General features: G+C 40.3%; 1 protein-coding gene across 4 annotated transcripts in view; it reads right to left on the minus strand.

Annotated features, from left to right (window-relative positions):
* TBC1D30 (TBC1 domain family member 30) overlaps positions 1-17,180 on the minus strand; it is a 104,186-nt gene that overhangs the window by 70,967 nt on the left and 16,039 nt on the right. For 2 of the 4 annotated variants that reach the window (XM_010805227.4, XM_024992489.2), the window contains exons 1-2: positions 14,840-15,305; positions 10,324-10,488 (exon numbers count right to left, since the gene is read on the minus strand). In XM_010805227.4, coding sequence (XP_010803529.1) covers positions 10,324-10,488; positions 14,840-15,251 — 577 coding nt within the window. In that variant the 5' untranslated portion in view covers positions 15,252-15,305. Of the gene's footprint in view, positions 1-10,323; positions 10,489-14,839; positions 15,306-17,180 lie in introns of those variants that run through there. The other 2 variants (XM_010805228.4, XM_059886949.1) reach the window with 1 other exon arrangement.

Consider the following 17,180-nt stretch of genomic DNA (forward strand, 5'->3'; position numbering starts at 1 on the left):
GGCATGGCCAGTGCGGAGTGGAGCAGCAGCTCAGGTCACAGGGGTGTGGACTGCAGTCAACACAAGATGCTTCCTGCTACTAGACCCTCTTTCTAACTAAAGGAGAGAATTCCCAGGTGAGCTGGCCCAGATTCTCACCTGGGCTTGTTTATCTCAGTGCGCTGATGAAGTGCCTATTCTCTACTCCCCTCCATACCCACAAAAGTATTCTGCTTGGACCTACTTCTGAGAGCAGGAGCAAAGCCATGGGGGGCTTCAAATCAAAAATAAGCAGCAGTCACAGAGCAATTAAGCTGGGCTACAACTACTGGGCCCGTGCACCTAGAGTCCACGCCCCACAACAAGAGAAGTCACCATGATGAGAAGCCCACACACCGCAACTAGAGAGTAGAGCCCGCTCGCCACAACAAGAAAGCCTGCACACAGCAGCAAACACCCAGCACAGCCAAAAAAGTAATAGGGAGCAGACTTGTGGACACAGTAGGGGAATGAGAGGGTGGGACAAATGGACAAGTAGCACGGGAACATATGCATTACTATATATAAAATAGATAGCCAAGGGGGATTTTGCTGCATGACTCAGGGAGCTCAAACAGGTGCTCTGTGACAACCTAGACAGGTGGGATGGGGTGGGAGGTGGGAGGGAGGTTTAAGAGGGAGGGGATATATGTATACCTATGGCTGATTCATGTTGATATATAGCAGAAACCAACACAATACTGTAAAGTAATTATCCTTCGATAAAAAAAATAAATTACAAAAAAAAGCAGTAGTCTACTCCCCTAACTTAGCTGATTATTCAGCAACTAGTCCGAACTACAGTCCTGGCAAATGCTACACGACCCGCTTACAATCTTGCCCTCTGACAACCCCAGAAGGGGCTCCAGTGAATTCATCAGACTGTGACCCAGAAACTGGTTATCTTTTCAGAGCTTTTCCAGAGGTAACATTATCCTTTCCCTTCACAAGTAGGGGTGGGCTTGCTACTCAGCTCTTTAAAACTATATGTTATTTATGAATATGTACAGGAGGTGGGAAAAACTATAAAGAGAAGCAAGGGAATAATTAACACAAATGCAAGGGAGAAAGCCGATTTCAACCAGGGAGGAACACACAGAGACTTTTTTTTTTTTAATTTAAATTTATTTATTTTAATTGGAGGCTAATTACTTTACAATATTGTATTGGTTTTGCCATACATCAACATGAATCCACCACGGGTGTACACGTGTTCCCCATCCTGAACCCCCCTCACACCTCCCTCCCCATCCCATCCCTCTGGGTCATCCCAGTGCACCAGCCCCAAGCATCCTGTATCCTGCATAGAACCTGGACTGGCGATTCGTTTCATATATGATATTATACATGTTTCAATGCCATTCTCCCAAATCATCCCACCCGCTCCCTCTCCCACAGAGTCCAAAAGACTGTTCTATACATCTGTGTCTCTTTTGCTGTCTCGCATACAGGGTTATCGTTACCATCTTTCTAAATTCCATATATATGCATTAGTATACTGTATTGGTGTTTTTCTTTCTGGCTTACTTCACTCTGTATAATAGGCTCCAGTTTCATCCACCTCATTAGAACTGATTCAAATGTATTCTTTTTAATGGCTGAGTAATACTCCATTGGGTATATGTATCACTGCTTTCTTATCCATTCATCTGCTGATGGACATCTAGCTTGCTTCCATGTCCTGGCTATTATAAACAGTGCTGCGATGAACATTGGGGTACACGTGTCTCTTTCGCTTCTGGTTTCCTCAGTGTGTATGCCCAGCAGTGGGATTGCTGGGTCACAGGCAGTTCTATTTCCAGTTTTTTAAGCAATCTCCACACTGTTCTCCATAGTGGCTGTACTAGTTTGCATTCCCACCAACAGTGTAAGAGGGTTCCCTTTTCTCTACACCCTCTCCAGCATTTATTGCTTGTAGACTTTTGGATCACAGCCATTCTGACTGGCGTGAAATGGTACCTCATTGTGGTTTTGATTTGCATTTCTCCACACAGAGACTTCTAATGTGCCAGTAATATTTGTTACTCAATCTTGATAGGTAGATATCCACATACATCACCTTTTGTTTATTTTTCAATATACATATATGTATTAGAATATTCTTCTTTATGGTGATACATTCTATAATATTTTAAGTGGTAAGTGAATTCTATTTAAATCAGTGATATTGTTTTAGTATATTAAAACACTAAAGAGACCCAAAATTTTTATTAAAATTTTTATGCTTGTAAATGTGAAATGTTATATGAAATGGGCAAACTCTATGTCACTCACCCAAGCTAACAGAATAAGAATTAGAGAATACAAATAATGCTATAATTTTTAAAGTTGAATCCATAATTTAAAATATTCCTACAAAGAAACTTAGGGCCTAAATATTTTACCAGTGAATTCCACCAAACATTTATGAAAGGAATAATTCCAGTCTTACACAATCTCTTCTAAAGAATGGAAAAAGAGGTACCTTGAAGGAGTAATATCATATGACATCCCTTATATGTGGAATCTAAAAAAAGATACAAAAATTTCCAACCATTATCACTGCTTCTATTCAAGATTAAACTGGAGTTCCTAACCAATATACAAGAGGAGAAAAATAAAAGGATGGTAAAGAAATCCATAAAACAAAGTATTCACAGGTGATAAAGATTTTGCACTTAGGAAAAAACAGAAGCTTTTACGATAAATTATTAAAATTAACAAAAGAAAAAGTAAGATTACTAGATATAAAATTCATGTGCAGAAAATGACTAGAAACAATTTCTTAAAAGATACCAATTCAAAACAGCATCAAGAAAACTCAATATCCTAAGAATAAATATAGTAAAAATATATAAGGCCTCTATATAGAAAACTGTAAAATAGCATTCAATTAAGTTGGAATAATAATAAATAATAATTAAAAATGCCATCTTTACAGACCAGAAGACCCACCATTGTAAAGACATCAATTCTTCCCAAAAAGCCAATAATAAAACAATCTTAAAGAAGAACAAGGTGTAAGAACCAAGAGAATCAGACAGCAAGAGTTACTATGCTGCTAAGTCACTTCAGTCGTGTCCAACTCTGTGCGACCCCATAGACGGCAGCCCACCAGGCTCCCCCGTCCCTGGGATTCTCCAGGCAAGAACACTGGAGTGGGTTGCCATTTCCTTCTCCAATGCAGGAAAGTGAAAAGTGAAAGTGAAGTCGCTCAGTCGTGTCTGACCCTCAGTGACCCCATGGACTGCAGCCTTCCAGGCTCCTTGGTCCATGGGATTGTCCAGGCAAGAGTACTTGGGTGGGGTTCCATAAAGTACAATAATTAAGACAGTGTTGCATTAGCTCAAGGATACACAAAACAGAATAAAAGCTTCAAAGTAGACCACACACATACAGACATTTTTACAAAAATGGCACCACAGAGCAGTGGGAAAAGGATGGTCTCTGATAAACTAGGCTAAGTACTTAGATGTCCATATGGACAAATGAAATTTGACTCCTATGTCATATCACAAACAAAATGAATCAATTCTAGGTGACTCAAGATCTGAAAACAAAATACTAAAACTTTCTGAAAATAAAATGGGAGAATAAAAAAGCACCAGCTATAAATGCAGCACTGGTTTTGTAATCTATGGGACCCCTTAAAATCATAAACAGCAACAACAGAGCATTAAATCAAGTGTGGGGCTCTAATGAGCACGGGCCCCATGTGTCTGCACAGATCATATGCCGATGAAGCTGGCCATCCAAGAAGCTAAAAGACTAGTAAACTGGACTACATAAAAACTAAGGACTCTTGTTCACTGAATGACACTCTTCTTTTTCAACTGCTCCATAACCTTTTATTACAACCCTGTCCCCATGTTCCAGAATGAATAGCTATTTAACATACACACCACTGAATATTCATCGGAAGGCTTGATGCTGAAGCTGACGCCACCGGATGCAAAGAGCCGACTCATTGGAAAAGACCCTGATGCTGGGAAGGATTCAAGGGAGGAGAAGAAGTGGATGACAGAAGATGAGATGGTTGGATGGCATCACCGACTCAAAGGACATGAGTTTGAGCAAATTCCGAGAGATGATGAAGGTCAGGGAGGCCTGGTGTGCTGTGGTCCATGGGGTCTCAAAGAGTCAGACGCAACACACACCACTCCTAAAATTGATCTTAACATTCCCATTTCTTTCTCAGTATATTAAAACAAAAGGGGGAAAAAAAGCTTTGAAAAAAATCACCAGGTTTAGTACACCCCAGGAAGAGCAACTTGACTAAACAACAGGAAACAAAACATGTCAGGAATCTGACCCTATACACAAAGTAGCAGGTGAGATTCCAGAGAGGAAAGAATGACTCCCAGCAGAACATACATAGATTCCTTCTAAACAACACTCTTGAGAGTGAAAATGCTAACCAGAAAAGTGGGAGAAGGTATTTGCATCACATACATCTGACAAAGACTCATATTCAGAATACATAAAGAAGTCCTACAAATCTATAAGAAAAAGGAGACAATCTTTCTTAGAGACAAATAGTAAAAGAGGTGCTGAACCACATTAGTAATCAGCAAAATTAGAACAAAAATCATGCAGCCACTAAAACACTCACTAGAATAGTTAAAATTTAAAGGATTGACAACATCAACACCAACTGTCGGCAACTCCAAATCTTTCTTATCCTGTTGTTTTTCCCCGTAGCACTTATTACTTTAACACCTTGTTGGTGGTTTAGTCACTAAGTTGTGTTCGACTCTTGCGACCCCATGGACTGTGTAGCCCACTAAGTTCCTCTGTCCATGGGATTTTAAAGGCAAGAATACTGGAGCGGGTAGACATTTCCTTTTCCAGGGGATCTTTCTGACGCAGGGATTGAACCCGGGTCTCCTGCACTGCAGGCAGATTCTCCACCAACTGAGCTACCAGGGAAGCCCTAACACCTTCTTACATACATATAAAAAAGGATTGACTGATTCTCAGTAAGCCTGTGACCCAACTAAGTCAAGGAAAGTGAACTATGGGACTTTCTGGAATTATGGAAAAAGATCTGTTCTTTTGATAAGTTTGCTGTGTTGGAGCTGCTGTTGGTCATTTGGGTATTATCTAATACAGAGGAAAGCACAGCTAAGAGATGAAGGCGTATTTTTAAATATGCTCTTTGAGCACGTGTATCTGATTTAGCTACACCTGAAGGCACAGCCCTGGACTTTTAATTAGGTAAGTCCATCAGTTTCCTTTATTGCTTAAATAATGAGTTTCTGTACCCACAACTGAAAGGAGATTCATCACTGCCATGAGATGGTAACAACAACAGAAAAATGGTAGACTGAAAAATAGTGCATTAATCATTTAAAATTATGTTTATGAATAATTTATGACAATGGCACCAGTTTACGGTATGTCACACAAAAAAGGCAGGATACAGAAATGTTATACAGTACACTGATTTTGGAAAAACTTTATATTAAAAAACTTCATATTTTTATTCAAATAGAATAAAAATTCAAAAATTTAAGAGACCATCTTTAGAAAATTATTTTTTCCTTTTTTTCACACTTCTGTATTTTCCAAAGTTCCTTTAATATATTTAAAGTTTTTATTGATATAATTGACATACCATAAAATATTCACCCTTTTCAACTGTACAGTTTAATGATTTTTAGTATATTCACAAAATTGTGTACTATCTAACAGCACAACATTTTCATCACTCCAACAAAAAAGCCTTGCCATTGGCAGTCACTTCCTGTTCTCCCAAACTGCCAGCCTTAGCAATGACTAATTTATTTTCTATTTCTATGGATCTGTCTATTCTGAACATTTCAAATGGAATCATAAAGTATGTGGACTTTTGTGTCTGCTTCTTTCACTAAGCATGTTTTCAAGGGTCATCCATGTTGTAACATGAATTAGTAACTTCATTCCTGTTTATGGCTGAATAATATTCCAACATATGGGTTTATCACATTTGGTTATCCATTCATCCACTAACTGACATTTGCGTTGTTTCCACTTTGGGGCTATGATAAAAAAAAAAGTTGCTATGAACATTCATGTACCAATTTTCATGGGGATATACATCTCCAGTTCTGTTGGGGAAATACCTAGGAGTAGATAGATGGTTGAGTGCATTACTTTTATAATTTTTTAAAAAGCAAAGGGAATTGCTTCTTAATGGAAAATGTTGAATGTCAGTGACACCAAGGTTAGGGTCACACAAATTCCTTCTCTTGCCAGAGACAACAAGGTACTACTGCAGAGAAGATAACCACAGACAGAGAAGAACAATGACTACTCCTACTTGACAAAGTCTCTACCAGGCATTTATGATAGCAAGATTTAATTATAATAATCATAATAATCAAGATTCCAGGGCTGACGCACTAATAAAATGAGCCTCTAAGCTGCCTAAAATTCCTGTACTTACTGACCAGGCTAAAAATAAAGACAATATTTCCAAGACTCTCCTGGGGGTCCAGTAGTTAAGAATCCACTTTGCAATGCAGGGGACATAGGTTCAATTCCTATTCTGAGAATGAAGATCCCACATGTCACAGCAACTAACTGAACTAGCTACAACTACTGAAACGGCCACAGCGGCTGAACCCACACACCACAACTAGAGAGCCCATGTGCCGCAGCTACTGAAGTCCACATGCCACAGCTAGAGGGTCCGTACCCTGCAATGAAAGACCTGCATGACGTAACAAAGATCCTGTGTGCCACAGCTAAGACCCAGTGCTGCCAAATAAGTAAATAAATAGAGTGATTCTTTAAAAAAAGAAAACACTATTTTCATATATATGCTTTTCATAGTTTTCCGGTTTTCACCAGATTTTATCACTGGAGTGATAGCACCTTTCACAAACTCAACCAGCATAATTTAAACATTTAATGCACCAATGCAAAAAACTGTAGAACTAGGCAAGGCCGATCACTAAGATGGCCTTCCTTCTGCTTTCAGGAAAAATAGTCAAACCATGGGATAAGCAAACTGCTTAAAAATATTAACATCAGAGTCAAACTCCTAGCCAAATAGTCATCTTATTCTTCCCATCATCTTAATGTCTTTGGGTGGATTTTCCTGCACACCACATGCATTTGTTCCATAATCCACCTGGCCAAGAAAAGATAAAGTATTTTATATCACATGAAAACAATGCTAAAGCAGTATTTCTAATAAACTTGAAACTCTATATTACATGCTTTGCATGTTAAAAATTTCTTATTGCTCCAACAGTAATCCAGTATCAATCTAGTGGCTAAGAAAAAAAGTAGAACACTCTTATGTCACAACTTATGGTACAAAGAGTGAATTTTTAGGATATCTATCTTCAAATTCCATCTCAGCCACTAGACAAATTACTTAAACTTTCTGAATCTCAATTTCCCAATAAAATGTGCCTAAAAACAATAAAATGTGCCTAAATGGGCTTTCCAGGTGTCTCAGTGGTAAAGAATCTGCCTGCCAAGACACAGGAGAAACAGATTTGACACCTGGGTCAGGAAGATCCCCTGGAGGAGGAAACGGCAACCCACTCCAGTATCCTTGCCTGGAGAACCCCCTGGACAGAGGAGCCTTGGAGGGCTACAGTCCATGGGGTCACAAAGAGTCAGACATGACTAAGCACACACGCAAAGACAATATACTTCTAGAATTGCTACGAGAGATAAAACCAACAGTTTGGCATAAAACACATACTTATGAATAATAACTGCTACTATTCTTATTATTAATTATATCATTAATATTAAAGTGCTTATACTATGGTTACCTTTAGATGACTGGTAAAATACAAGGGAAAAATCTGCTGTTCTGGAAGGCAAATATTGATCCTGCTCTTATTCTCACCCCAATGTGAAAATAAAGGGATGTTACCATAAGACTTGGTGTAGAAAATCAAAAAGTCCAAGTGCTTGTGTTAGAAATAAAAATGGTCTAGTCATTTTGGTTCATAATCCACACCTATGATTATTTCAAAATTAATATATCCCCTTTCATGTATCAACAGGAAAAACCCATTTTAATAAAAGATTTAAATTGTTTTATTCTATGGCATGTTGCTGCTGCTGCTGCTGCTGCTAAAGTCGTGTCCAACTCTGTGCAACCCCATGGACTGCAGCCTACCAGGCTTCTCCATCCATGGGATTCTCCAGGCAAGAACACTGGAGTGGGTTGCCATTTCCTTCTCCAATGCATGAAAGTGGAAATTGAAAGTGGAAATTGAAAGTGGAGTCGCTCAGTCGTGTCCAACTCTGTGCGACCCCATAGACGGCAGCCCAACAGGCTCCCCCGTCCCTGGGATTCTCCAGGCAAGAATACTGGAGTGGGTTGCCATTTCCAAATCTCTCGAGTTCTCTAAATAACCACTTAGTCAAGTTTCTAACAATGTCTACATCATAATGCTGTATCATACGATGAGAATAATTCTGAGACATTGTTATTTCTTAATTCAACAAAAATACTCTATTAGTTCCATCTAATAGAGTCTAATTAGCTAAGTGAGAATTTAAATCCCAGGAAAGGAGCCATTATGCCCCATATTCTCTGAAATGTAAAACCCTAGATTTAAAGAGACACAAATCTAAAATATATAGGAATGGTGCCTCTGCAAGTTCACAAGTTGAATCACTGGCTTGTGGACATATTTTTCTTAAAAGACATAAAAGCCAGTCCTTTCATCAGTCAAGCAAAGTCAAATTCTAAATGATGATCAGTCCCTGGTGATTACCAACCCGTGATACTGTGCCGACCTGACCTTCCTTTCTCTCCTAACACTGGCTCCATCACCCACTTACACTTTCCCACACATCCAAATCCATGCATTTACCACTCTGGGTTTTTAACTTCTGGAACAAACAATACTAATGGGAAGACGAAAACAATAGTTGACAAGAGAAAAATCAAGATCAAAACATTTCACCATTAAAAGGGAAAATAATACCTTTTTTACTGAATACCAGTGAATCAACCAGAATCCACGGAAAAATATCAAATACTTATAACACATGAAACTTCTTGTAGATACACATGCATATACAGATAGATATGTACTATATAGTATGTCTATATATGTACATGTATATTTCTGTATCTCTACCCTTCTCCAGCAATTTCAGACAAGTACCTAGCTCTGGAGAAAACCCTCTATGGAATGACATTTTTGCTTCTTGTATGGAGTATTACATCATTATAATAATAAAGCAGTATTCTGTTTAATTAGGTCAAAACCTGCTTCAGTAAACACCATGAATAATAATTTTGGGATAACAGTGATACAATAAAAGGAGAGGAAGCAAACAGTATTTTCTTTTAAATAACAAACATAAGAATGTAATTTAAGCCATTATATTATCTGAAGCTAATCAAACCCTGAAACTTGTTTTACATAAATAGACACATCTTAATTTAGAATTAAAAAAAAAGAAAAACTCTAGGAAGTGTCACTTTACACGCAAAATGTGAGAAGGTAAAGGAACAAAAAGGCAACTTTCACATGCACCTAAAAAGCTGCATTCCATCAAAACACATCACTGTGCCTATATTTACCATACCTGAACATACTGTTCTGCCGTGCTGCATGTTAATAAAAAATACAAAACAAAAATGGGGAAGTATTAGCAGAATAAAACATAAAACTCTTGCATGGAGAATTTAAAAAACCGATTCATAAGCTTTTATATCTAGTATCTAACATGGATTAGTAATTTAACATTTTGTTTTTAACAAACCATGCATCTCTTGGTTTTGAATGGATTAACCCCCTGACACAATTTAATTTTTAAAATATTTTATCGTTTTCAGATTTCAGAGTAAGTTATAAGATCCTGGAGACAAGAGTCTCCTTCTTTTAAGTCAACTGCATAATTCACTTATTAGAGCAACACACAGCGTAAGGAAGCAGAGGCATGACTTCCAGGTTGTGTCTCTGCTGCTGTTTTAAAAATAAAGATTTCAGACATTATTTAGCACTAGGCAAAAACAACCATTTTCAAAGGGGAATACTACTTCAAATTTAGAACAATAAAACTAAGTCTGTAACATCAGATATGTATTGGAGTGGCCCAAAAATTCATTCAGGTTTTCCCATTCTATCTTATGGAAAACCCAAGCAAACTTTTGGGCCAAACCAAAAATACACACTTAACTGAAAAATATAGGAAACGGTCTGAGTTGTTCATCGTTCTTGAAGGGATAGGCTGCAGGGGTAGGCTTCCGTTTAAAATTTCTCAATACAAATATTCGAAAATATCATGACTACTGATGTAGCTTCACTAACACTCCAGTCCCACATGGCAGCAGGGCTAACCCCACTGCGCACTTACTTCTCTTCTGAGACACAGCCTGCAGGCACGCCGTCACAATGTCACAGTTTCTCTGTACTTTGTGCACGAGCCTATCTTTCTGCTTCAGCTGCCGAAGTAGCTTTGCTGATTGAATGCCAATCCTGTACTTCAGTTCTCGAAGGATCGTCTCCAGTTCATTCATGTCTATCAGCAAAAAGGAAAAGAGAGCAATAAATACTCTGAGAGGAATACAAATTCCAAAATGATACTGATCATAAGATAAATCTCTGGAACATCCTTTAAACCAAGTAATCCTGAATTTTCACCCAGAATTACATACACATATTCAGCTGATTCTGATGAAGTAAGTCACTCATCTATTTCCTGCCCTGTCCATGTAAATACTGTAAAATAAACTGTATTCTTGAGGCTACCTGTAACATGTAAGCAAAGAATCTTAAGATATCCAGCTCTGATTGCAAATTTATGTTTCATTGACTCAAAATTGTATCATTAAAGTGCTCAGACGGTAAACTTGCAAGAAAAGAGAAGTTTTTAGTCTGTTAAATCAATGATAAACCTAACAGCTGATAACAACTTTTTAAAGTACTCAGCTTTGTAAATGATCAGGTAAAAGTAGGTAATACTACATTTTCTAATGTAGATACACGCAGTGATGACCATCTTGTTTCAAATACACAATCTTCCAAGAGCTTGATTATTGGGATAATACTTCATCTCCAAATATGGTAGAAAATAAATTTCCTTCAATCAGATAAAAGATAGTTCACATCCATAAAACTAATACTCTCAACATCAGTTTTTCTACAAAAGAAAAAAGACTTGAGAATCAGAAGCGATCACAACATTTACGTGAATAATCATTACAATTTGGGAGTTTCATTAGTTATACTTAATGTTATCATTAGTCACCATACTGTGACCTGCCAGGTGAGCAAAGCCTTCTACTTGGCGTGGCATTGGCGAGGCCCTCATTAGAGGTCCTGTGTGCGGTTTGGATCTACTCATTCTGAAAGAGATTTAGAGAAACTAGAGAGGATCAGAGAGAACAAAAGAAATGTTCAAAAGTAAGAAAAATACTCCAGAGATCAAAGGAAGTGAACTTTGGGGGTCTGAGTAACACAAGTGGAGGGGGGTATTTGCTTTAACAGCTGTCATACTCAGTTGACCTCATTATGAAAAATGCATTTGACCCTGAGTTAAAAAGAACTGCCTTGGGATTAATCAACTATCTGTCTGATCTTAGACAAGGCTGTGCTCCAGGTCTCAAATTATACAAGATTATTCTGGGAAACAAATGTGAATAGCATTTATAAACATTAATATAAAGAGCAATAAAGAATAAGGAATTGCTATGAAGAAGAGAACAAAAGCCCATTATTTCTCTCACCTTGAGTTCAAATGTGAGATATAATGAGAAGAACACACTTAGGTTAATTGAAAATACTTGGGTTCTGAGGATGATTAAATATGGAATCAAGCAACAGGAAAACACCACAGACTCTTTAAATCTACATTCCTTCAAATAGAGCAAATTTGAATGTTTAAAGTAGCTCCTTCTAGAAACAAAAGAGGTAGGAATATCATCATCTTGCATTTAAATTACACTTTCCTTCCACAAAAGAGTCATTTTCAGTGACTCTTAAGGTACCTAGAGCTCTATGATTTTTTTTGAATAATATGCACTGTCCAGTATAGGAAAAATCCTCATAGTTGAATTTGAAAATGCGTTTTACAGCAACATCTGCTGGTATATAAATATCCGGAAGATAGAAATAAGGTCTCCTTTATCTTTATATGTCCCACAGCATCAGCCATAGCTCCTAACACAGTGTTAAATAAATGAGGAAAACTGAAGAGATCATCAACTGATCATCATCAATGATCATCATCTCCTCTTTAAGGAACTCCAGTGTATGTAATAATTAAAATAAGCATCCTCAACTTTATGGACATGAGTTTGAGCAAGCTCCGGGAGTTGGTAATAGACAGGGAAGTCTGGTGTGCTTCAGTCCATGGGGTCACAAAGAGTCAGACACAGCTAAGCGACTGAACATTTATTGAGCACTTCATACACATTAACTTACATAAGTGTCACTTCCTCGCTATAAAGCAGTAGTATTTTCTTTTGTTGTAGTGGCTTTACAATATTTGTATTAGATTAAGATATACAGCAAAGCGATCCAGTTATATTTTTTTAGATTCTTTTCCACTAGAGGTTATTACAAGATATAGTTCCCTATGCCATATAGTAAATCTTTGTTGCTTATCTATTTTACATATAGAAGTGTGTATCTGTTAATCCCATACTGCTAATTTATCCATTCCCCCTGGCTTTCCCCTTTGATAATCATAAATTTGTTTTCTATGTCTGTGAGCCTGTTGCTATTTTGTAAATAAATTCATTTGTATTATTTGTTAGATTCCACATATAAGTGATAGTATATATTTGTTTTTCTCTGCCTGACTTATGAAGCAGCAGCATTATTATCCCTATTTGTAGGTAAGGAAAATGAGACTCAGAGAGGTTAAAGAGCTTGCTAGTAAGGAACAGCGAGCGGCAGGATGTTAACTCAAGCTGACTCCAAAGTTCACGCCCTTAATGAAAACACTGAGAAGAGCACCTGGATTTCCTGAGAAACCATTATGGTGCCTCACATAAATAAATGACCCACACATGCTAAATATCTAAATAGGTGCCACAGCAAAATCCCTAATAGAGGGAAAAGAGAATTAACACACAGGTTATCTACTTTATAAGAGAGTCTTAACTGTTTTATGTCAGGAAGGATATTTTTTGATCCTGAAAAAAATCAAATAACCTAATAAGATGTACAATTATTTTAGCAGACAGCAGTTTCCATCACTTGATTCCTCAATCTTAGCACTCTGATGATGTTTATTGATAAAGGTGTGTATCTGTGTGTGTAGGATTGGCATAACATGGCATCATGCTCTTCCTTAGAGAGTCGACTACAAAGAAAGAGGAGATTAGCAGGGAGCTTAAGACTGAGACCTGGGCAAAACTGGCGCTTATAGGTTTTAGGAATGAGTAGGAGAGTGGTCACTCATTGTGATCTGTATTTCCAAAACTGTGACCTCTTTCTTCCTTAAACTTTAGCTTGCCAAATTTCCTCTTCCAAAAGGAAATTACTAATCCACAAAATTCTCTCAGTAATGAAAAGTGAATAACCTTGTGAAAAAAACAAAAAGCCAAATCATAATTCTTCAAAACTGATTCGCTGGATTCTGAAAGAACTATTGCCCTACGGAACTTCTTGGCATAAACAGACACTCTGAGAACAGCCAAATAATTGTATAAAATTAAATGGCATGACTCCAGCTAAAGTCTCAGGCAGGGGGAGGAAGGTGGAAGCCATTTGTAACAATCAACTGGGGGAAAAAAATCTTCAGGGGAAGCCAAAAGAGGAAGCAAAAGCTGTTTACACAGATTTCAGAAAGCAGACAGATTTACTCCATTTCCAGTTTCTTTTCCCCTCTGGTACCAGCTAGACTGATCTTACAAATAGGAGACAGGAGACCACTCCATAGTATTCCTGTTCCTCCCTTTCCTGGTAATTTAGCACAAGGACATTAATTCAAGAAATGTTATGATAGCTTGGCATTTGTTTTCCACACCTCACTTCACTTTGTAAATTGAGGTCTGGATATATCTATACAAAAAGATAATTGTAAGTAAGTGTAAGTGCCTGAAAGGCAAGTTGAGGGGGAAAAAATATCTCAATTAGGACAAGACAGCAGTATCAGAGTCTGATAACAAAAGAAACACCAAACTAACCTCTGCCCCCAAAAGTCAAAGGCCATTTTCTGATCGACCTCTTCAACTGAAGTTTCCAGCAGTTAAATGCTATGATAACGACTTTGCTCTAGGGCCCTCCACTAACCCACCACCCAAGGGGGAAAAAAATCCACCCTAGTGAGCTTCTTGAAATCAGGCGTTTTAAGCAATGGATTTCACACGTTCTGCTTAGAAATTGCATTATTGAATTATTCTGCCTCACTAAATACTATTCAAGTACGTAGCCAAAGAAGGCGGATTAAAAAAAAAAAAAGTGGCTGCTTTTTTTTCCCCCTTCTTAAACCAGCCCCGAGGGTCACCTCTATTCCGCCTGGGGCCCCTCTAGGTAATTTCAGATGGGTAAATCAGAAACTCCAAACCCGTCTTAACAGCTGTTCTGATGAAATTAGAACCTGGACTGCCTCTCGCCTCCCGCCTCTGCAAACACGAGGATGGGGAAGGGGTCGGGGAGTGGGGGAGACCCGTGGCTACCATTCCAACAAGTGATGCTTCACTCGCCGACTCGAGAGGGAATGGGGGGACGTAAGAACTAAGACTAGTTATGAATCCGTGACACCGTGGACAGCCGCGACAGATCAAAGGAGACGCCCTAAACACAGTATCTCCGGGCGCTCGGCCCATCAGCACAGGTGCGCACAGGTGAGCGCCGGCAGACCTGGAGGGGGCTCTGCACAAGGACGCTCCCCGGACACCCCCACCCGCCCCGGCCCTCACCTTTCTGCCGCAGGTACTGCATCTGGTGCCGCGGGCTCGGCCGCTCCTGCAGCTCCTGCAGTACGCGGGAGTCACCGGCGCCCCCGCGGCCGCCCAGGAACACGTCGGAGCCGGAGGCCTCGGTGGAACTGTCGAGGCTGTCTCGGCGCCGCTGGCGGCCCCGGGGCCCCCGGCCCCCGCCGACCGCCTCCTCCTCCTCGGTGCAGCTGTAGAGCTCGGTGAGCAGCCCGCTCACCAGGGACGCCGTGCGGCTGCCTCGTGGCTCGCCAGGCTCCGGGTCCTCCTCGCCCTCCCAGGAGTCCCGGGAGCCCCGCGCTCGCTCCGCCGGGGGAACTCCGCGCCCCGAGTCCTCCGGCCTCGCCTCGGGCTGCGGGCGCCCCGTCCGACCCCCACCGGCGGGCAGGACCTCCATGGCCCCCGGCCCGGCTCCCGCCGCTCCTCCCGCGGTGCCGCGCCAGCCAGTTCCGGGAGGAGGCGCGGCCTCGGCCCCGCAGCCGGTGTCCTGGGCCGGGCGCGGCGCCAGCGGGCTCCGGATCCCCCGGTGCCCGACCTCCCCGGGGCCGGAACCCGCGCCGCAGCTCCTCGGCCCCGGGCGGGGAGGGGGGGAGGGGGACGGCCACACCAGTGGATACCTGGGTTCACCTGCCTCAGGTGAGGCCCGCCTGAGCCCGGGAACACTGTCTAAAGAGAGCCAAGGAGCAGGATGTGGCCAGAACGTATCAGGATGAAGCCCTTAGCCCGGAGGGGGAAGGGCGCTCTGGCTGCTGCCGCCTTCACTTGCATGTAAGTGATTAACTCAAAAAGAGGGCAACTCTTGCATCCTATTCAGCCACCAGTAGGAAAAGGTGCCTGGGAGAGTTCCAAACACCCAGCAATAGGCCGAGGCCGGGAGCTCCCTCCTTCACATACTCCTCAAAGCCAGCCCTTCTCACCTTCCCACCTGAGTCGGACACGACTGAGCGACTAAGCACAGCACAAAGGCGTTTCTTAGTTTAGATTCTGACACTAACCTTTCCGAAGATCTGGCATGTACTTGCGATTTAATAACGCTGTAAACTTTTTTCCTTCGGTGAAAGAATTAAGATTAATAAAGATTCTTTCACCTAGATTAAGATCAACTAAATCTCTGGCACAAGACCTAACAGAATGGGGATTTAATAAATGTTACCAGAAGACAAAACTAATTGACGCAGCTGATTCTATCCGTAAAATAAAAAGTTTACACGATACCCTAGACCTCAATGGAAGAATTGGATGCCCCTCCACTGTAGATATTTTTGTGAATTATTAATTATTGTCAATGTTTTCGTGTGCCAGGGCCTGTTCTGCCTTCTTTGCATGAATCTTCCCATTTAATTCTCACTTTAACCCAATTAAGGAGTAAGCACATTTTGGGGGATGGGGAGCCCGCACTGGGCAGGATGTGGGATCTTAGTTCCCTGAACAGAGATCAAACCTTCACTGCCTGCTTTGGAAACCCAGAATCTTCACTACTGGACCACCAGGGAAATCCCCAGCTTGACATATAACATTATTTTAGTTTCAGGGATACAACATAATGATTTGACATTTGTACATGTTGCAAAATGATCACCACAGTAAAACTAGTTCATATATGTTACCATATAGTTAGAAGGGTAAGAACTATTTGTTCTTCCCCTCACTTTTCAGATGAGAGAGCTGAAGCACAGAGATGCTGAATAACTGGCCATTCACAAAAAGTCAAGTGAATTTTCCTTAAAACTTAAAGTGTCTGGCTTTCATTATGGATGAATACATATTTCGTTATGAATAAGTATGTATCTGTCTATCTCCTGATATTACTATATTACCTCAGATGACACCACCCTAATGGCAGAAAGCAAAGAAGAACTAAAGAGCCTCTTGATGAAAGTGAAAGAGGAGAGTGAAAAAGTTGGCTTAAAACTCAACATTCAGAAAACTAAGATCATGGTATCTGGTTCCATCACTTCATGTCAAATAGATGGGGAAACAATGGAAACAGTGACAGACTTTATTGTCTTGGGCTCCAAAATCACTGCAGATGGTGACTGCAGCCATGAAATTAAAAGACGCTTGCTCCTTAGAAGAAAAGCTATGACCCACCTAGACAGCATATTAAAAAGCAGAGACATTACTTTGCCCTCAAAGATTCGTCTAGTCAAAGCTATGGTTTTTCCAGTAGTCGTGTATGGATGTGAGAGTTGGACTACAAAGAAAGCTGAGTGCCAAAGAATTGATGCTTTTGAACTGTGGTATTGGAGAAGACTCTTGAGAGTCCCTTGGACTGCAAGGAGCTCCAACCGGTCCATCCTAAAGAAAATCAGTCCTGAATATTCAT

This window comes from Bos taurus, chromosome 5 (genome assembly GCF_002263795.3).
Source record: "Bos taurus isolate L1 Dominette 01449 registration number 42190680 breed Hereford chromosome 5, ARS-UCD2.0, whole genome shotgun sequence".
NCBI classification, from domain to species: Eukaryota; Metazoa; Chordata; class Mammalia; order Artiodactyla; family Bovidae; genus Bos; species Bos taurus.